At 44.9% G+C, this 22,051-nt stretch overlaps 1 protein-coding gene across 1 annotated transcript in view; it reads right to left on the bottom strand.

Annotated features, from left to right (window-relative positions):
• The window catches only part of ppef1 (protein phosphatase, EF-hand calcium binding domain 1), a 95,238-nt gene that overhangs the window by 68,894 nt on the left and 4,293 nt on the right, over window positions 1–22,051 (bottom strand). The window contains exons 2-3 of the mRNA XM_048602557.1: window positions 15,766–15,898; window positions 11,297–11,354 (exon numbers count right to left, since the gene is read on the bottom strand). Coding sequence (XP_048458514.1) covers window positions 11,297–11,354; window positions 15,766–15,898 — 191 coding nt within the window. The remainder of the gene's footprint in view (window positions 1–11,296; window positions 11,355–15,765; window positions 15,899–22,051) is intronic.

Raw genomic sequence — 22,051 nt, 5'->3', positions numbered from 1 at the left:
ATAGGCCCGAAACGTCAGCCTCTCTGCTCCTATGATGCTGCTTGGCCTGCTGTGTTCATCCAGCCCTGCACCTTGTTGTCTCGGATTCTCCAGCATCTGCAGTTCCTACTATCTCTAATTATTACTCAGGGAGCTTTGGTGGTTTCATATTGTTGTCACATATCTTAGTCACTTGTCGTACCCAATAACTGAAGGGTGCTCAAAAGTTTTCTTTCGATGTTGAACAGTGAAGCACCTACCAGTGTGATTAGGGCCAATTAGGCACCAGCCCAGTGGAGATTTCATGGTGGGGGAGGAAAGCGTGTCTGGGATGGTAATTGACAACTTTATATCGGTGTTTACAACGTAAGAGGACATGGCCAAAGCCATGATAAACAATCTAAAGAGCTGGAATACCGTGTGCAGTTCTGGTCACCTGCTCGATAGAAGGATGTGATTGCACTGGGAGGGGGTGCAGAGGAGATTCACCAGGACTTTCCGTGGATAGTGTGATTCAACAATGAAGAGAGACTAGACAGACTGCGGTTGTTTTCCTTGGAGCAGAGAAAGCTGACGGAGATCTGATTGAGGTGTACAATGTTCTAAGCTGCATAGACAGGATAGATCAGGAGAAACTTTTCCCCTTAGTACAGCGATCAATAACCAGGGGTACAGGTTTAGGGTAAGGAGCAGGAAGTTTAGAGAGGAATTGAAGAAACATTTGCCATTCAGAAGGTGGTGGGAACCGGCAATTCACTGCCTGAAGGAGTGTTGGAGGCAGAAACCCTCAACACATTGCACTTAATGGTAAGGTCCTGGGGAGTATTGCTGAACAAAGAAACCAAGGAGTGCAGGTTCATAATTCCTTGGAAGTAGATTCACAGCTGGACAGAATAGTGAGGAAGGCGTTTGGTATGCTTGCCATTATTGGTCAGAACATTGAGTGTTGAAGTTTGGAGGTCATGTCATAGCTGCACAAGACATTGGTTAGGCCACTTTTGGAACACTGCATCCAATTCTGGTCTCCCTGCTATAGGAAGGATGTTGTGAAACTGGAAAGGGTTCAGAAAAGATTTACAAGGATGTTGCCTGGGTTGGAGGGTTTGAGCTACAGGGAGAGGCTGAATAGATTGGAGCATCAGAGGCTGAGGACTGACCTGATAGAAGTTCATAAAATCATGAGGGACATAGATAGGGTGAATAGCCAAGGTCTTTTCCCTAAAGTAGTGGAGTTCAAAACAACAGGGCATGGGTTTAAGGTGAGAGGGCTAAGATTTAAAAGGGGACCTAAGGAGTAACGTTTTTCACACAGAGGGTGGTGCGTGTATGGGATGAGCTGCCAGAGGAAGGGGTGGAGGCTGGTACAATTGCAACATTTAAAAGGCATCTGGATGGGTACATGAATAGGAAGGGTTTAGAGGGATGTGGGACAAATGGGACTAGATTAAATTAGGATATCTGCTTGGCACGGACGAGTTGGACTGAAGGGTCTGTTTCCGTGGTGTACAGCTCTATGACTCTATGACATTTAAAAATATTTAGATAAGTATTTGAAAAACAATAGCATATGGGCCACATGCTGGAAACTGGGGTTAGAATAGATAGATGTTTGATGGGAGAGATATGTTGGGCTGAAGGGCCCCTTTTAGCCCTGTAAAATCTCTCTGACTGATCGGTTGCTGGGTACTGATTGAGGGGAGGTGCTGAAAAGGCTGTCAGATCGTTGTGTGGGATACAATCTTCATGAGGCTTGTCAGCTGCTGGGGACAGGGGTGGTGCTGGAGAGTGAGCGGTGGTGCCTCTTACGGGGGAAGGGTCACTGAAGCCCCTCAGACAGGAAGGGCCATTGGTGTACATCCCCCTGGAATCATGACCTGGGGGTTCGGACCCTGCCCAGTGAGAGCTATCGGTCGGTCAATCAGAGGGTGCCATCTCTTGTCCTCGGGTGTGCCACTGAGGAGGATGTTGCTGTTAGTAGGAGCGCCCCACCAGAGGGCCAGGATCCTGGAGGACTGAGGAGGTGAGTAGCCTGCTCTTGCTCCCAGCTCATTTGTTTGCATGGTCGGTGCTTCCTCTGATCAGCAAATGAGGGTCTGCCACCCTCCCCCACCCCCCAAGGTGACAGGCTGCCCACATGGTCAATACCTGTCGGGCACACCACATGGTGATCGATCACTAGCAGCTGAGTTAATGCCAGCGCTGGCAGAATGGGAGCCTTTCGATCCTCCTCAACTTGGTGGCAAGGGTGGCAGGGGTGGCAAGGCCAAACTTGGGCCACCTCATTGGCAGCTTAATCCCAGTGGAGGTGAGAAGGTTGTGGGCTTCAAGTACGCCACCATTCCCTGCCTCGTTGGCTGCACTTCCCACACTGAGCTCCAGGAGATGAGGAATCTGCCGCTGGTCTAGTGGGATGTGATGTGGAAGTGATGGCTGTGAGCTTACAGGGATGGTCTCCACAGGCTTGCAGTCAACTCAAATTAGACTCAAGGGAAGGGTCAAAGGATCGGACCACTGCAAATGTTACACCGTCTGACAAACAAAAGTCAGCCAGTTTAACATCAGTGACCTGGCAGGACATGATGACTTGGACAAGATTTAGGGTCAAAGAGGCTTACAGCATGGAAACAGGCCCTTTTGGCCCCAACTTGTCCATGCAGCCCAGTTTTCACAATTAATTTGACTCACAAAGGGAAGTCAGCAAGGGTTTGTTAAACAGAAATTGGTGTTTGATGAACTTGCTTGAGTGTTTTGAAGAATATAAATATATAAACGCAGGCCTCTCAGCCCCTTGAGCCTGCTCTGCTCTTCAATGATCTGATTTTAACCTTAACTCCAGATTCCTCAATTTTTTAAAATTCATTCACAGGATGAGGGTGTCCCTGGCTAGGCCGGCATTTATTGCCCATCCCTAACTTTGTGCAGTTAAGAGTCAAACACATCACTATGGATCTGGAGTCACATGTAGGCCAGACCAAGTAAGGATGGCAGTTTCCTTCCCTAAAGGATATTAGTGAACCAGATGGGTTTTCCCCTGACAATCAGCTTGTAGTCATCATTAGGCTTTTATTGAATTCAAATTCCACCAGCTACCAACAGTGAGATTTGAACCCCAGTCCACAGAACATTACTTGGGTCTCTGGATTAATACTTCAGTGACAATACCACAAGGCCATCACCTCCCTGCTTCCCCATATCCCTGACAATCTTTCATCCACTTGGTAATCAAGAATACCTCTGCCTAAAAACCATTTCAAGATTTTGTATCTGCTAACTTTTGAGGAAGGGGATTCCAAAGACTTAAAACCCTGAGAGACAAAAATGTTTCCTCATCTCTGTCTTAAATGGGCGACCCATTATTTTTAAACGATGACCCCCGGTTCTAGGTTCTCCCACAAAAGGAAATATCTTTTTCAAGTTCACCTGGTCAAGTCCCCACAGGATCCTATGTTTTAATTAAGTCACCTCTGACCCTCCCAGGTAATGGTGAGGGTTGATACAGGAAATGCTATTGTTGTGGTGTGCATGGATTTCCCAGAATGCATGCGATACAGTGCCACAAAATGGTCTGGTTAAAAAAAAATTTGAAGCCCATGGGGTGAAAAGGGCAGTAGCTGCATGAAATCACAACTGGTTTAGGACTGAAAAACAACCTTGTGAAGAATAGCTGAGTCTTGGACTGTGAGAAGGTCTACCAGGCTGAAATATGGACAATTTTCTCCAACAAGGGGAATCTAACCATTGACATCACCATTGCCGAATCCTCCATTAGCAGCATCCTGGGGTTTACCGTTACCAATGTTGAATCACAGCAGTGTGTACTATCTACAGGATGCACTGCAAAGCTCCTTCAAAAGCACCTTCCAAACGTGTGACCCATTCCAACTAGAAGGACAAGGGCAGCAGATACACGGGAACGCCACAGAATGACATTGAGACTTCATGCTAGCCGTAAGAGAATGTACACATCACTGAGCCAAGCAACTCCTCATCCATGTAATCGTTAGAATAGCTGCCTGTTTTGAGGGAGATGGGGGTTCAATTCCCCGGTGGGGAGTAGCTGGTATCTCTGAGATGGGCTAAACGTATGTTGGATATGCCTTTTAGGTGTCTTCTCGTGGTAGTGTCCTACCTCTGAGCCAAACGGCCTGGGTTCAAGTCCTTCCTGCCCCAGAGGTGTGTAACAACATAGGGTCAAAGAGATGTACAGTATGGAAACAGACCCCTTCGTCTGACTCGTCCAGGCCTACCAGATATCCTAAATTAATCTAGTCCCATTTGCCAGCATTTAGCCCATATCCCTCTAAACCCTTCCTATTCATGTACCCATCCAGATACCTTTTAAATGTTGTAATTGTACCTGCCTCCATCACTTCCTCTGCCAGCTCATTCCATACATGTGCCACCCTCTGTGTGAAAATGTTGCCCCTTTTAATTTTTTCCCTTAACCTTAAAACTATGCCCTCCAGTTTTTGACTCCCCCACCCCAGGGAAAAGACTCTGTCTATTTACCCTCTCTGATCAGAAAATATCTATATACGTTACTGTTCAGGTAGAATCCTACAGTGCCAAAAGAGGCCTTTTAGCCCATCAAGTCCATACCAACCCTCTGAGGAGCATCTCACCCTGTCCCTGTAATCCTGCATTTCCCATAGCCAATCCACCTGACCTGTACATCTTTGGACTGTGGGAGGAAATCCACACAGACTCAGGGAGAATGAGCAAACTCCACACAGATAGTAGCCTAATGCTGGAATCGAACCCAGATTGCTGGTCCTGTGAGGCAGTAGTGCTATCCACTGTGCCGTCCCAAGCTGTAAAATGTACCACTGCAGACATTGCAAGATCCTCCCAGGAGCAATAATTTATTATCCATGAATAAAGGCAAAACATTGCAGATGTTGGAGATCTGAAACGGATGCAGAGAACTCTGGAGAAACTCAGCAGGTCTGACACAATCTGTGGAGAAAGAAATAGAGTTAACCTTTAAAATCCAGTATGACTCTTCTTCAGCTCAATTCTCGGAACATTAACTCTGGTTCTCTCTCTGCTCGGATACTGCCAGACCTGCTGAGTTTCTCCAGTGTTCTCGGTGTTCAGTCCTTTATCTCCTTGACCAGTTGATGTCAATTAATCCTTTCTGGTATGACAGCAATGGCCAGTAGTCAGTTGAATCCTCACTAGTGTCTGTTAGTCAGATGAATGTTACAATTACTCTGTTTATGTGAATTCAGGTTAAATGAGGTAACATTCAGAACACTGATCTCACTGGGGGTAGGGTAACAGAACTCAAAAATGATAAGGGGGTTAAGTTGGGCTGGAGTTCTGGGATCCATCAGCTGTTTTTGGCCATTTGTTCACAACTCCCAACTCCCCTTGGGATCAAAATATTGTAACCCAAGCTACTCTAACCTGCTGCTCTTAACAAAATCTATCTTAGGGAACAAACTAATGTGCAGGCTTGAAATACTGCACTGTATCAAGTCAAGAACCACTTGGTTTCCTTCTTTAACAAAAACAGAAGTTGCTGGAAAAGCTCAGCAGGTCTGGCAGCACCTGTGAAGAAAAAATCAGAGTTAATGTTTCGGGTCTGGTGACCCTTCCACAGAACCGGACCCGAAACATTAACTCTGATTTCTTTTCACAGAGTTAGAGGAGTCTCTTAGTGGAATTGAAAACACTTGAAGCTCTTAGATACAAAATGGGAAATTTGCTGGATAGTAATGTTGAGATTATGTTACTTACAAGTTGCTATTGCTATTTTGCAATAAACACGAGTGGTTTTCACCACCAACAGGATACTGCTGTCAAACCTAAAAGGCAGATCGCTTCCACACTAAAAATGTGTTATATGAATTTCAGTGCTACTGTGATGCCAGGTATGTGGGACGACGACTGGCAGACAGTATCAAGCAGCATGCCCCTTGAACCCATAGCTGCAGACAGTGAACTGAGTCGGACCACGCTGAGCCAGCCTTGTAAACCTCAGGACACTGTTACAATCCCAGTTGATATTAAAACTGGTCAGGGCCGATTTTGGACAGAAACCACATCCTATCTTTGGGTCTTTTTCTAAAACGTGGAGATCATTTAGTGAACACATTCACAAGAGGCTGCCAGTGTATCTTTATCACTAAGAATAAAATCCTTCTTGGACATGAAAACCGTGATAGAGAGATTAGAAAGATGTCATTATCAGGGAAGGATTAAAACTCACACTATTCCTTTCATCCCAGCAATATCCTTACAAACACCAAACCCCAGTGAAGGTTCACCACTATTTCCACTAGCTCTGAGGTCCTTGCTGAGATTGGCACTGCTGATTTCCTTCAGTGAATTTCAGCACGTACATAAGACACTAAAAAAGGAAACTGCAAATTAAACTCGCCATTACTTTAACTTCTGAGCAACCACATGAGTTCCCTAAACTCAGTATTCAGCACCACTGCTGGAAATCTTGCTAGAGTTTAACCCTGTAGGCTTCCACTCTCTGGCACACACAAAATGATTGACTGACTGCATCTCTTCACCTCACTAAACCTCACTAAAAATGCATATAAATGAAGAGACCTCCAAACGTAATGGCACCAGGCTCCCAAGAACAACTTCACAAATCAAATTAGATTCACGTCTCCCCTTTCTTAACACACAAAGGACAAAATGCAAATTAAATTCTACATTGTTCTGAAGAAATCAAAATTCAAAATTAGATGTGATTCTGCAATTGGTTAGCATATCCTGAATAATCCTGACTGTGTTAAGAATTGAATTGGTTTCCAGAATAAGATTATCAGTCAGACTCACAGTGTGATTCCTCTGCACATGTTAGAAGCTACACTTAAATCACACGTTTGCATGTTCGCACTTAAATCGCACGTAGTGCTTTGTTCTCCATAGGCTCACACATCATACCTTTCTCATTATGGAAAGGACAAGACAGATGTACAGCCCATTGTAAGATCTTGAATGATCAGAACAGACTTGTCTGATTTGAATTTAATCTAAATAGCTAAATTGCACAAGTGTGGTTCCCAGAGGTGACTATGCATATCAATGTCAACTTGTGCTGATCCAAACTTTCCTCCTGGGATGTCCAAATATATGACTTGCTAAATTCAGGTTTTATAGGGTAAGGTCTCAAGCTGCTGGGGTTATAGAGCCATGGAGCCATACAGCACGGAAACAGACTCTTTGGTCCAACCAGGCCATGCCGAGCAAGTTTCCCAAATCAAACTAGACCAATGTACCTGTGTTTGGCCCATATCCCTCAAAACCTTTCCCATTCATGTAACTGTCCAAATGTCTTTTAAATGGTGTAACTATACCTGCATCTGCCACTTCCCCTAGAAGTTCATTCCACATATGAACCATTTTCTGTGTGAAAAGGTTGTCCCTTTCAAATCTTTCTCCTCTCACCTTAAAAACATATACCCTAGTTTTGCATTAGTTCTTTATGGAAAAAATCTTAGCTATTCACCTTATCTATACCACTCATGATTTTATAAATCTCTAAAATGTCGCCTCTCAACCTCCAAACTCCAGGTGAAAAAGTCCCAGCCAATTCAGCCTCTCCTTATAACTCAAACCCTTGAGTCCCAGCAACATTCTGTTAATTTTTTTCTGAACTCCCTCCAATTTAATAGTATCCTTCCTATAACAGCATGAGCAGAATGGTACGCAGAACTCCAAAAGTGGCCTCACCGATGTCCTGTGCAACTGCAAACAATATCCCAACTTCTTTCCTCAATGGTCTGAGTAATGAAGGCAAGCGTGCTAAGTGCCTTCTTAACCACCCTGTCTACCTGTGACGCAGCTTTCAAAGAATTATGTACCTGAACCCCTAGGTCTCTCTGTTTGGCAACACTACCCAAGGCCCCACTATTGGAAAGGTGGAGTATTCTTTTGGGAAGATAGAGTATCTTAAAATCAAACAAAGAATTGCAAATGCTGGAAGTCAGAAACAAAAACAGAAATTGCTGCAGAGACTCAACAGGTCTGGCAGCAACGTGATTGGTAAGGGGATCAAAGGTTATGGGGAGAAGGCAGGAGAGTTGAGAAACATTTCGGCCATGATCGAGTGGTAGAATAGACCTGATGGGCCGAATGGCCTGATTCTGCTCCTTTATCTTACGATCTTATCTGCAGAGAGAAAGCAGGGTTAATGCTTTGAGTCCAGTGAAATATTAACTCTGCTTTCTCTCCACAAGTATATTTTTGGATATGGTCCTGGGACATCACTGGGGGAAGAAAGGTTCCCTTTGGGACAGGTAAAGTGCCATTTGGGGTTGTTAAAATTAGCCATGAATGTCCATAAAGTCATTGGAACTGACAAGCTCATAGTAACTGTTAAGAAATCTGTCATTAGGAGTAATCAAGCCATCAGGCCATTAGAAATGCATGCCCTCGAAATACTTGGAAAGCTCTGACTACAATGTTAAAAGAAAGAGTGCTTGCTATTTCACTTTAGTACGAGCATATTTCTGAGAGTTATCATTTCAGAATTACTGCTGCATGACCCATTTCACAATCTCTCCTTTCTAGTGGATTTATGAACTTCAATGCTTGTTTTTATAAAGGAATAAGGAAATAGTGAATAGTTTTATTTTAATCAAAGAGTGTGCACTTTCAGAATACATAGTGAATTCATAGAATAGAATCCCTACAATCTGGGAGTAGGCCATTTGTCCCAAAAAGTCTGAAGATCCTTGGAAGAGCATCACACCCAGACTCAACCTCTGTTACTCTATCCTTGTAACCCTGTATTTCCCATGGCTAGTCCACCTAACCTGGACACTATAGGCAATCTAGCATAGCCAATCCAGACTTCAGGAGGAAACACACACAGTCACCCAAGGCTGGAACTGAACCCAGGTCCCTGGTGCAAGGAGGCAGCAGTGCTAACCACTGAGCCACTGTTCCACCTCACTAATGGAGGCTCAAGGTCTTTACTTAATTTCAGTATGGGTCCTGAGGCATGGCTCAAGGATAATAGCTGGAGCAATGTTTCATGTTTCTTTTTTATCATTGACAATGTGATGGGGGTGCATGGGAACAATGTGGAAGCGATTTAGAGAAGGTCTTTAAATTTAAATGTGAACAGTGTGATTGAGGGATCAGCATTGAAAGATACGATAAATAGAGAAAACAGGCAGTAAGGATTCGAGTGGGACAGGAGGGCCAGACTTTGATATGCACCTGCAGATCAAAAGAGCATTTGACAAGGTGCTACATCAAGGGTCACTGCATAAAACAAGAGCTTATGGCATTGGGAATAACACATCAGTGTACATAGTGGACAGATTCACGAACAGGAATCAAAGAGAAAATGTCTCTTTCTGTTTCTATGAAGAAAGACTGGATCAACTGGGCTTGTACTCACTGGAATTTAGAATGAGAGGGGGGATCTCATAGAAACATATAAAATCCTGATAGGCTAGGATAGGCTAGATGTGGGAAGAATGTTCCCGATGCTGGGGAAGTCCAGAACAAAGTGTACCAGTCTAAGAATAAGGGGTAAGCCATTCGGGACTGAGATGAGGAGGAATTTCGTCACCTAGAGAGTTGTGAATCTGTGGAATTCTCTCCCACAGGAAGCTGTTGGGGCGAGTTCATTAGATATATTCAAGACGGAGTGGATGTGGCCTTTGCAGCTAAAGGAATCAAGGGATATGGAGACAAAATGGGAGTGGGGTACTGAGATTGCACGATTAGCTATGGTCATATTGAGTGGTGAGGCAGGCTCGAAGAGCCGAATGGCCTACTGCTGCACCCATTTTCTAAGTGCCCCCCAAGGATGTATTCCTGACCCCCTCCCCCCACCCCCCCCATTCTGTTTCACAAATACACACTATCACTTAGTGTTGGGCCAAAGACACAATGTCATTTTGCAAGTAAACACAACACCCGGCTCCTACCAACTGCCATCTCTCTTGTGCCCTTCTCTCTAAACTGTTCGCCTGACATGTCAGCTCTTGGGGGTCACAAATTCCCTACAGTTTAACATTAGGAATACAGAAGCCCGTCCTGACACGAACTCTGCTCCCCCATCATTGACTTCAACCCCCTCCCTGACAACGTAAGCTGAACCAGACTACTTACAATCCTTGTGCCATATTTGACCCTGCAGCAAATATCTGACTGCGTATTTCAATGCCATCTCTTCCACCTCCAGAATTGTACCCCACCCCTGTCTCAGTTCGCCTGCTGCTAAACCCCTCATCCATACCTTTGTTCCCTTTGGACTGTCCTCTGGGCTGGATCCCCCACATTCTGTAAACTCTAGGTCATCCAAAATTCTGTTGTCCACATCTGAACTTGTGCCTGGTCCCTGTTCACCCATCAGCCCCTGCAAATCACTGACCAACACTGGCTCCCAGTCAGACAATACCTCGAGTTTAAAATTCCCAACCTCTTTTTCAAATCATCTTGTCTCTTTCCTGTCTCTGAAAGCTCTTCCACTTTCTCAATCCTTTGAGATACCTGCTTCAGTCCTCTTCAGGTTGTTTAATTTCTATCACTCCACCTGGTAGTGGTAGCTGCTCTCACCTTAAGCTCTGGATTTCCCATCAGAAACTCTAGTCATAACTTCTATTCCTTTCTTCCTTCATGACACTTCATCAGACCTCCCCTTTTGTTCAAGCTTTTGACCATCTGACCTGATCTCATTTTATGTGGCTCAGGTCAAATTTCACGCTGTTAAAGCAGCTTCAGATACTTAATTGTGTTAAATGTATTTGTAATTTTTTTTAAATTTATTCATTTGTGGGATGTGGGTATTGCTGGCTGGCCCAGCATTTATTGCCCTGTCTGTAGTTGCCCTTGAGAAGGTGGTGATGAGCTGCCTTCTTGAAGCGCTGCAGTCCTCCTGCTGTGGGTTGACCCGCAATGCTATTAGGGAGGGAGTTCCAGGATTTTGACCCAGCGACAGTGAAGGAATGGCAATATATTTCCAAGTCGTGATGGTGAGTGACTTGGAGGGGAACTTGCAGGGGATGATGTTCCCATATGTCTGCTGCCCTTGTCCTTCTAGATGGAAGTGTTGTGGGTTTGGAAGGTGCTGTCTGAGGATCTTTGGTGAATTTCTGCAGGGCATCTTGTAGATAGTACACACACTGGATACTGAACTTTGGTGGTGGAGGGAGTGGATTCTTGTGGGTGTAGTGCCAATCAAGCGGGCTGCTTTGTCCTGGATGGTGTCAAGCTTCTTGAATGTTGTTGGACCTACACCCATCCAGGCAAGTGGGAGTATTCCATCACACTCCTGATTTGTGCCTTGTAGATGGTGGGCAGGCTTTCGGGAGTCAGGGGGTGAGTTACTCACCACTGCTCCAGTTAAGTTTCTCATCAATGGTGATCCCCAGGATGTTCACACCAAATCCCTGAGTATCAACATCATGGGGGTTACCATTAACCAGAAACTCAAGGATTCACCACATAAACACAGTGGCTACAAGAGCAGATTGTAGGGCTAGGAATACTGCAGCAAGTAACTGCCCTCAAGAAGCTTGACACCATCTAAGACAAACCAGCCCAGATTGATTGGCACCACATCCACAAACATCCTGACAAAGACACCTATGTCTTGGAATTTTAAAAAAAGTCGCAGTTAATTCCTGGAAGTGTCAACCCATCAGGATATAAAGAGCTACTTGTTAGAGGATGTTATCAGTTTCCAGTATTGTACTGAACCACATAACAGGCAACTGTGTGAACTTACTCTCAAGTCTAGCCTGAGGTATACAAAGAGACTATCCTTTAAGTCAGATGTGATGGAAGTAACTAGTAAGTACTATGTCATTGCAATGTGAGTGAAGCATGTCTGATGTTTGATTCTTACAGCATCCCTGAGAAAATTGATGTGCATAGTTTTACCATGAGAACTTCCAAGTTTCAAAGGCCCTTAAAAATGTTGCCTGTTGAAGACCTCGCTCTATGTGAGGAGCCTGAACCTGAAGCTCATGTTACATCGAAACATAGAGAATAGCAGCAGGAGTAGGCCACTCAGGCTGATCATCCAACTCAGTCCCCTGTTCCCACTTTCGCCCCATATTCTTTGATCCCTTTAGCACTAAGAGCTATATCTAACTCCTTGAAAACTTTCAATGTTTTGGTCTCAACCACTTTCTGTGGCAGAGAATTCCACAGGGTCATCAGGCATATAAGTCTTTGAAGTTTGCGTCACATGTAGACAGGGTGGTTAAGAAGGTGTTTAGCGCGCTTGCCTTCATTGCTCAGACCTTTGAGTATAGGAGTTGGGACGTCATGTTGAGGTTGTACAGGACATTGGTGAGGCCTCTTATGGAGTACTGTGTCCAGTTCTGTCTGTTATAGGAAGGATATTATTAAGCTCAAGAGAGTTCAGAAAAGATTTGCCAGGATGTGCTGAGAATGGAAGGTTTGAGTTCTAAGGAAAGGCTGGATAGATTGGGACTTTTAACACTGGAGCCTAGGAGGTTGAGGCATGTATTATAGAGGTTTATAAAATCATGAAGGGTATAGATAAGGCGAGTGGCAGATGTCTTTTCCCTATGGTGGAAGATTTCAAGACTAGGGGACATAGTTTTAAGGTGAGAGGAGAAAGATTTTAAAAAGTCATAAGGGGCAACTTTTTTACACAGAGAATAGTTCGTATGTGGGATGAACTTCCAGAGGAAGTAGTGGATGCAGGTACAGTTACAACATTTAAAAGACATTTGGATAAGTACAAGAATAAGAAATGTTTGGAGGGATATGGGCCAAGTGCAGGCAGGTGGAACTGGCTAAGTTTGGGATGTCTGGTCAGTGTGGACTGGTTGGACCGAAGGGTCTGTTTCCATGCTGTATGACTCTGGGTGAATAAATTTCTTTTCATCTCAGTCCTAAATGGCCCACCCAGTGTCCTTAGACTGTGATCCCTAATTCTGGAGTTTCACAGTCACACCTCTGTTAATGAACACTGAAGCCAACAAATTACAGCTTCCAGCATCTGACTGTCCACCAAAGCAAGAATATCACAGTTAACTCTAAAATGCCTGCAGCTAATATGTCTGCTCACAAATGGCTTCCAACTGGAATTATTGGAGACAGGAATGCAAACTGATTAGTTTCTTAGTTGAGCAGTTAACCCCAAAACATTCAATCCTGCGCCAAATGGGACAAACTGGAAATAAACCGAGGATTATCCTGCTCTTGTGCAGCTTATTGTCATGATGGTCACTGCTGTTGTATGGTGTGGTACCAACTGTGGGCAGCTTGTGGCAGGGTAGAAGCTCCAACCCTCCTTTATAGTTAATTCAGTCAATCACATCTCTAGAGCAAGCGTGGCTTGAACACAGGCCTCCTGGCTCAGAGGTTGGGACACTCCCACTATGCTACTCTCTCAATGCAAAACTTTAAACAGGGTAAACAGCCCAGAAACAAACTGAAATGGTTAGCAGAAACTTATAGAAATAAAATAGAACCTTATCACCAAGATCAAAATATCATGCTGCAGCTCAGTCCCTGGAGTGTGCAGTCTCAATGTGGATGCCACCACTTCCAACGTTCCCTTCATTAAATTGAGTCTTGTTGGAATCAGAAACCTCAGCCTCCACAGCATTAGGCCAGATTTACAGATTTAACAGCATCAGGGACCCAGGTTCAATTCCACCCTCGGGCAACTGTCTGTGTGGAGTTTGCACATTCTCCCCATGTCTGTGTGGGTTTCCTCCGGATGCTCCGCTTTCCTCCCACAGTCCAAGATGTGCAGGTTAGGGGGGATTGGCCATGCTAAATTGCCCATAGTGTCCAGCAATGTGCAGGATAGATGGATTAACCTTGGGAAATGTAGGTTTACAGGGATATAGTAAGGAGGTGGGTCTGGGCGGGATGCTCTTAGGAGGGTTGGTGTGGACTAAATGGACAGAATGGCCTGCTTTCACACTGTAGGGATTCTATGATTCTTTAATATGCTGCAGCCCCATCCCTGCAGTGCACAGCAGTCTCAATGTGGCAGTGGATGTCACCGCTTCCCTTCATTAAATTGAGTCTTAGTGGGATCAGAAACCTCCACAGCATTAGGTCAGGATTTACAGCTTATTTTACAAAGACAGAAATTGCTGGAGAAACTCAGCAGGTCTGGCAGCATCTGTGGACAGAGAGCAGAGTTAACATTTCGGGTGACTAATCTTCTGTGTTATTTTATTTTACAGATTATTAGTTCAATAACATAACCACTCCAGCAGTGTCTCACCAGCCCTTCCTTCCCATGCTGAGTGTATGGACCTGTCAAATTACCAATAGCAGAGCATAATCACTATTGAATCATGGAGAGAGGAGGCACTTGTTTTAACAACAATAAGTGTGGGTTATTGCAATGATAACAACAAGTACTCATTACATTGATTAGTTAGCCATAATTACAAAGACAGTCAGGATAGAGATGGCATGTCTGTCTACATGTTAGAGTGTGCAGTTCTCCACACTGTGCAACATCATCGCATTGGGTGGAAATTAACATCATTTCAACATTAATTCTTTCAGGGCCCATTGCCTCTTACCCGAAAAGTCAGTGTGAACTGAGCTTCGAACCCTATGTAACTCATCTCATCGGCGGTGCCTGTGTCCAAATTCCCAGCTTCGAACACATCTCCAAATACTAAACAAACTCGCCCCCATCAAACTCACTTCCCTTACCCACCCCTGCAGTCACGCTGATTCCTGTCACCCTCTGCTACCCATACTCAGTACGTCCCACTTGCCCGTCTCCTACACCTTTCCGGTCCTGAATCCCTGCGAATTTGAGAAAACACGTTCCCAATTTAAGGATTTGCCACATCGTTAGCGCAGTGCTCTCCAGGCTGATCTTACTGCTGTGTTTGACATTCGGTCAATCCTTTTAATATCAGTCTTACAGCCTCCAACACACCAACCCCATCCTGAAATTCTTAACCTCGCAACACATCTTCGAAAACCTCCTTAACCCCTCCTCTGGCCAGCTTCTTATTCAGCCGCTGCCACAGGAGGTGAATATTTATTGTGTTTTTGAACCATTCAGCACAAAGGAAGCCATTCAGCCCCTTTGTGCTTGGGCTAGCCTTTTGCAAGAGCTGCCCATTTGTCAGATCTCTCCTCCACATTTTAAAAGTGAAATTAAAGTTCAAATCTTTTTTAAAAATTAATTCTCACCACTTGGCCGGATGCGAAATTAATTGTCCAATCCGTTTTATTACCCACCAGGACCTCAACATATCACAGAAAACTGAACAAACACATCCGGGGGTCCGGAGACTAGACATCTGTCATAGAGCACATCTATCATACAGAACAGAACAGACCCTTCGGTCCAACCAATTCATGTGGACCCTAATCCCACCTGCCTGCTCCTGGCTCATATCCCTCCAAACCTTTCCTATTCATGTCCTTATCTAAATGTTTTTTAAACATTGCAATTGTACCCATATCCACCACTTCCTCTGGAAGTTCATTCCACACGCAAACCAACCCCGTGTAAAAAATTTGGCCCTGATGTCTTTTTTAAATCTCTCTCCTCTCACCTTAAAAATGTGTCCCCTAGTCTTGAAAAGGCCCCATTCTAGAGAAAAGAAAGCTACAATTAACCCTATCTATACCCCTCATGATTTTATAAACCTCCATAAGGTCACCTCTCAACCTCCCACGCTCCAGTGAGAAAATGTCCCAGCCTTTCTTGATAATCCAAACCTTCCACACCCGGCAACATCCTGGTAAATCTCTTCTGAACTCTCTCCGGCTTAATAATATGCTCCTCAGCTCACCCTCAGGCCCCTGAAAATACCCCTCGTTGTTCATTACCTGACTGCTGGTGTGCAGAGCCAGACTGGGGGGACTCTGAATGTCATCGAGCCTGCTGCAAACGGGTCTGCTCCTTAAAAACCTTAAAAACTTCGATTTCAACAGACACACCCAAGTGCCACAGCTGCTCAGCCTGCCAAAAATAACAAAATAATACTAAAGCTGCAGCAAATTTTGGTGATGGTGGTCTCTCAGGCACTGTACGGCAGTTCACCAGTTGCTGTCCTTCACTCTGTTATCAGCAGTGCTGTGTGCAGGCTGTGCTGATCATAGTCAGCTTTACACACACACTTTACATAACCAGCTGGGAGCAGCAGCAAGCAGTGCAAACTGCCCTGGGAAAGCAAGCTATTTTGAAGTAAAATTTTACTGGCCGGTGTTCGATAGGTAACAAAACAAGACCCAGTTCAGACTGTGTCAGCTCTCGATCCTCCTTGCTAATGGTGAGGATCCAACGTGTGCACAGCAAGATCTCATGCACATCAGCGCATTATACAGTCATTGAGTCATACAGCATGGAAACAGACCCTTCGGTCCAACTCGTCCGTGCCGACCAAATATCCTAAATTAATCTAGTTCCATTTGCCAGCATTTGGCCCATATTCCTCTAAATCCTTCCTATTTATATACCAATCCAGATGCCTTTTAAATGTTGTAATTGTACCAGCCTCCACCACTTCCTCTGGCAGCTCATTCCATACACACACCATCCTCCGTGTGGAAAACGTTGCCCCTTAGATCTCCTTTAAATCTTTCCCCTCTCATCAACCTGGGGAAAAGACTTTGGCTATTCACCCTATCATTGCCCCTCATGATTTTGTAAACCGATTTACCCTCCAATGCTCCAGAGAAAATAGCCCCAGCCTATTCAGTCTCACCCTATGGCTCAAACCCTCCAAACCTGGCAACATCCTTGCAAATCTTTTCTGAACCCTTTCAAGTTTCACAACATACTTCCTACAGCAGCGGGGCCAGAATTAAATGCAGTTTTCCAAAAGTGGCCTCACCAATGTCCTGTACATCTGCAACATGATCTCCCAACCCCTATACTCAATGCACTGATGAGTGGACAATCTGCTTTTCGTGATGTTGGTACGTTGGATGGTTAATACCCTGTCTGAAAGGAACCAACATATTTCCTACTCAGCTGACAGACCACGGAGCAAGGGGAATGAGAGAAGGGGGTTGGGGTGAGAGCAAGAGAAAGGGGAGAGCAGGAGTGAGAGAAGGAGGGAGGAGGAAGATGGCAGGCGGTAAGAGAAGGATGGAGTGAGTAAGAGGAGGAGTGAGGGGAGTAGAGGAAGGAGTAGGTGGAGGAAGAGGAGGAATGAGGTGTAAGAGAATGAGGATGGAGGAAGAGAAGGAGAGGGAGAGTTAAAAAAGGAGGAAATTACTAAGAGAAACATAGAAATATAAAAAATTGGAGCAGGAGTAGGCCATAGCTGATCATCCAACTTGGTATCCTGTTCCCCCGTTTGTTCCCAGATTTTCAATCCTTTAGCCCTAAGAATTATATCTGATGAAGCTCTGATGACAAGTCATCTAGACTTGAAACATTAGCTTGCTCTCTCTCCACAGATGCTGGCTGACCTGCTGTGACTTCCTGCATTTTTTGTTTTCAGTACAGATGCCAGCATTTGTAGTAGTTTGCTCCTAAACTATATCTGACTCTCTTTCTTGAAAACATTCAATGTTTTGGCCTCAACATTTTCTGTGACAGAGAATTCCACAGACTCACAACTCTCTGGGTGAAGAAATTTCTCCTCATCTCACTCTCAAATGGCCTACTCCATATCCTTAGACTATAATCCCTGGTTCTGGACTCCCCAGTCATTGAGAATGTCCTTCCTGTGTTTTTCACATCCAATTCTGGCAGAATGTTATAGGTTCCTACAAGATAAGCCCCCCCATTCTTCTAAACTTTGGTGAATATAGTCCTAATCGATCCAGTCCCTCTTCATACACCAGTCCTGCCATTCCAGGGATCAGTCTGGTAAACCTTTGCTGCACTCCTTCTGTAGCCAGAACATCCTTCCTCAGGTAAGGAGACCCAAACTGTACTCAATACCCAGGGTGTTGTCTCACCCTGTACAATCACTCGCTTCTGTACTCAAATCCTCTTGCTATGAAGGCCAACATCCCATTTACCGTCTTCACCCCCCGCAGCACCCACATGCTTACTTTCAGTGACTAGTGCTCAAGGACACTGAGGTCTCACTGCACCTTCCCTTTTCCCATTAGGATAATAATCCACCTTCTTGTTTTAGCTACCAAGTGGATAACCTCATATTTATTCGCATTATACTGCATCTGCCATGCGTTTGCCCACTCGCTCAAGTTATCCAAATCAGACTGAAGCGTTTCTTCATCCACCCCACAGTTCACCCTTCCACCCAGTTTTGTGTCATCTGCAGACTTGGGGATATCATATTTAGTTCCGTCATCTGAATCATGAACATTTACTGTGGATAGCTGGGGTCCAAGCTCTGACTCCTGGGTACCCCACTAGTCACTGCCCTATCCCTGAGAAAATGATTCATTTCTTCCGTTGCTTTGTTGCCTGTCTGCCAGTTAGCTCTCTACTCATCTCAGCACACCACCCCCTGGTCCCATGTGCTTTAATTGGACTTGCTAAGCTCTTAAATAGGACCTTATCAAAGCCTTCTGAAAGTCAAAGTAAACCACATCCACTGGCTCACCCTTATTAACTGTAATAGTTACTCATCGAAAAATTGCTGTCAATTGCACGATTTCCCATTTCGTGAGCCCACGCTGACTGTCCAACCCTGTCACTGCTCTCCAAGTGCATGCTGTTAAATCTTTTATCATGAACTCCAGCATTTTCTCACAACCGAAAGGATACAGAGGGGTGTCTAACCTCTGAACCATGAAACAGATATTGCCAAAAGTTGGCTATCTCATGAATAAGATCCTGTTGCGGTCAGTCCTTCCAGAGAGGAGGAAGAGTACATTCAGGATGAGATAGTAAGAACTGCCGATGCTGGAGTCTGAAGAAGAAATGAAGGGTCCCGAGCTGAAAAGTTAACTTTCCTGTTCCGCTGATGTTGCCTGGCCTGCTCTGTTCCTCCAGCTCTACACTGTGTTATCTCAACATTCAGGATGATATGTCTTCGTTAAACTGGACTGACAAAATTCCTCAGGTTCACTGAGCTGAATTGAGTCACGAGACACAGCCTGTTATGAACATAACAATGACTGAGCTGAATGACAATTGGTAAAAAAAAAAGACAGGTTTGTGCTTCTGAGGAGACAAGTGACATGAAAGTTTCTTCAAATTGTGGTAATGTTTCTGCTCCATTTTGCCATCTGTGACCGTGTCCTCAAGACATGTTCCGAAGCAAAAAAGCCTTTGTGGCTGCGAGTCTGAAATGAAGGCTGAAAGTGCTGGAGAAACTCAGCAGGTCAGGCAGTATCGGTGGAGGGAGAAACAGAGCTGGTGCAATTTTTTTTGGGCTGGTCTGGAAGATCAGACGGGAGATCTTAATCGGACGAGTGACAAAGAATCAGTTTCCTGAGAGGGGGGGAAGGTGTTGCTAATAATTGTCAGAATATTTTGGAGGGGTTAGATCTCCTGACCATCACTGATTGGATCCTGTTTGGTAGGTTTACATGTTGTACACAACATTAGCCCGTTTGGCAATAACAAGAATAAATTGTGTTCGCTGTGCTGACTGTGCATGCACCTCAATTTCCTCATAACTCCAGTGATCACAAACCTCTGCCCTAACTTGGCTCCTTCATCACTGAGCTGATTCTTTGTGCACACCCTTTCAGTGAAGCCTCGCCTTGTCGATCTGCTCGAGACTCCTGTCGGTCCTATTCAGTCTGGCTTGTTGGTCTTCAGTACACACACTCTCAGGGTGAAGCTTGCTCCAGGCCGTATAGGCCTGCCCAAGAGAGGAGCCCACGTTAGCTATTCTGACTGGGAGAGGCACGTGGGGGGCAGGGTGCATTTAAAAGGTGGCCTCAACTCAAAAGGCCATCTATTACGGTCATATCCTTGTCCAGTGCAAGCCTTTGGTGAGAAGCTGTCAGATACTCCTTGTTCTGATGAAGGGTCAGTAACCCAATGGTGAGTTTTGTACCTCCTTTTATGTTTAAGTACAGAGCATGGTAGATGTGTGAGGGGCAGGAGCACTATGCTGACAGCGTTACATTTGTAGCTGCAATTAAGTGACAGGCAGCGGTTGCCCATGAAGCGTACCATGCAGATTCCTGGCACACACCCTCCTGTGTGCGGTGTACCGTGCTCACTCACGCTGACAGGGGCATGCTGTAAACAATGGTATACACTCTGCAGGAACATGGCAAATCATAGAGTCATAGGGTCATACAGCACGGAAACAGACCCTTCAGTCCAACCAGTCCATGCCAACCTTAATCCCAAACTAATCTAGTCCCACCTTCTTGCTCTTGGCCCATATCCCTTCAAACCTTTCCTATTTATGAATTTATCTAAAGGCCTTTAAACATTGTAACTGTACCCATATCCATCACTTCCTCTGGAAGTTCATTCCACACACGAACTGCTCTCTGTGTAAAAAAATTGCCCCTCATGCCATTTTAAATCATTCCCCCTTAAAAATATACCTTCTGGTCTTGAACTCTCCCAGCCTAGCCTTGTCACCTTAGCTATAGTTCTCATGATTTTATAAACCTCTATAAGGTCACCCCTCAAACTCCTACACTCCAGTGTTAAAGAAATCCCAGCCTATCCAGCCTCTCCTTATAACTCAAACCCTCCAATTCCCGGCAACATCCTGGTAAATCTCTTCTGAACCCTCTCCAGTTTAACGATATCCTTCCTATAATGGGGAGGCCAGAACTGGACGCAGTACTCCAGAAGAGGCCTCACCAACATCCTGTACAACCTGGGCACAGGAGCTTTCTGCTGCCCATGGGCACTGATCTCCAGAGCCCCCCCAGTCCAAGCTGGAAAAAGAGTTTTTTCCTTTTTTCATTCACGGGATGAGGGCGTCACTGACCAGGCAGCATTTACTGCCCGGAGTTCACATTGCTGCGGGTCTGGAGTCACATGTAGGCCAGACCAGGTAAGGATGGCAGTTTCCTTCCCTGAAGGACATTAGTGAGCCTGATGGGTTTTTCCTGACAATCGATTCATGGTCATCATTAGATTTTTAATTCCAGATATTTTATTGAATTCAAATTCCACCATCTGCCATGGCAGGATTCGAACCCAGGTCCCTGGAACTTTATCTGGGTCTCTGGATTAATAGTCCTGCGATAATACCACTAATTCCCAAGTGATGAGCAGAGGTTGGATGGTGTCGTGGTTTTCAGAGAGTAAATATTGCCTGGGTGCCTTCACAATATGGAACGTGGATATTGATGCCTGGAAGATCCCAGTAGAGGGGGAGATGGGGCACACTTCCTGCCTGTAAAAATCAGCGTTTTACCCCCACTTGTGGATATGTAACAAGCTGAGAGGAATAAACATGGATAAACAGACTCCATCCCTGAGTGGAGATCTCTCACATTAAAAACCGAAAGGACTGCGGATGCTGTAAATCAAGAACAAAAACAGAAGTTGCTGGGAAAGCTCAGCAGGTCTGGCAGCATCTGTGAAGAGAAAAATAAATCAGAGTTAACATTTCGGGTCCAGTGAGCCTTCCTCAGAACTGGAGATCTCTCACACTTTGACACAGACAACTCCACACAACGTGAGCATCCTTCACTGGTATTTGGTTTGAGCTTTCAAAGCAGGCCAGAGGAATGGGAATGATCAAAGTCCTTTCGGATTTCAGCCCGACCCTTCAACACGATTAAAAAACAAAGTGGGAGAAATCTCCAGGAAGTGGGACAATAAAGAGATGGAGATGATACAAGAATAACTTCTTCCGGCTCCCTTACAATGGAGTATGCCACTCAAAATGGCTGACGTCAAGCCGGTTGCTGTGGCAACGGCATGCAAGTTTAAATCAAATTCTACCCGGCCTTTATTGAGAGCAATTCAGGCCTCGCACCACTTCAATAGGAAGGCAGTCAGAGCTGGGTTTGTTGACAGTTTGCGAATGCAGCTGGAAGTGAAGCTCTTTGAAGTGTCCCAGCCTTCCAATGTTACAAAGCAAATTCATGAATTAATGTGGTCAAACATCAAGCAGAACATGAATAAGTCTGCATGTACTTACACCAAGTGATAATAGAAGCAATAAAACTGCTTCAAACCAGGAAATCAAGTAAATTGCACAAGACAAATTACATCCAGTGATAACACAGTGTGGAGCTGGAGGAACACAGGCCAGGC

This window comes from Rhincodon typus, chromosome 11, assembly GCF_021869965.1.
Source record: "Rhincodon typus isolate 14 chromosome 11, sRhiTyp1.1, whole genome shotgun sequence".
NCBI lineage: Eukaryota > Metazoa > Chordata > Chondrichthyes > Orectolobiformes > Rhincodontidae > Rhincodon > Rhincodon typus.
The sequence above is the reverse complement of the archived record's forward strand: the minus strand, read 5'-3'. Positions and strand labels throughout refer to the sequence as shown.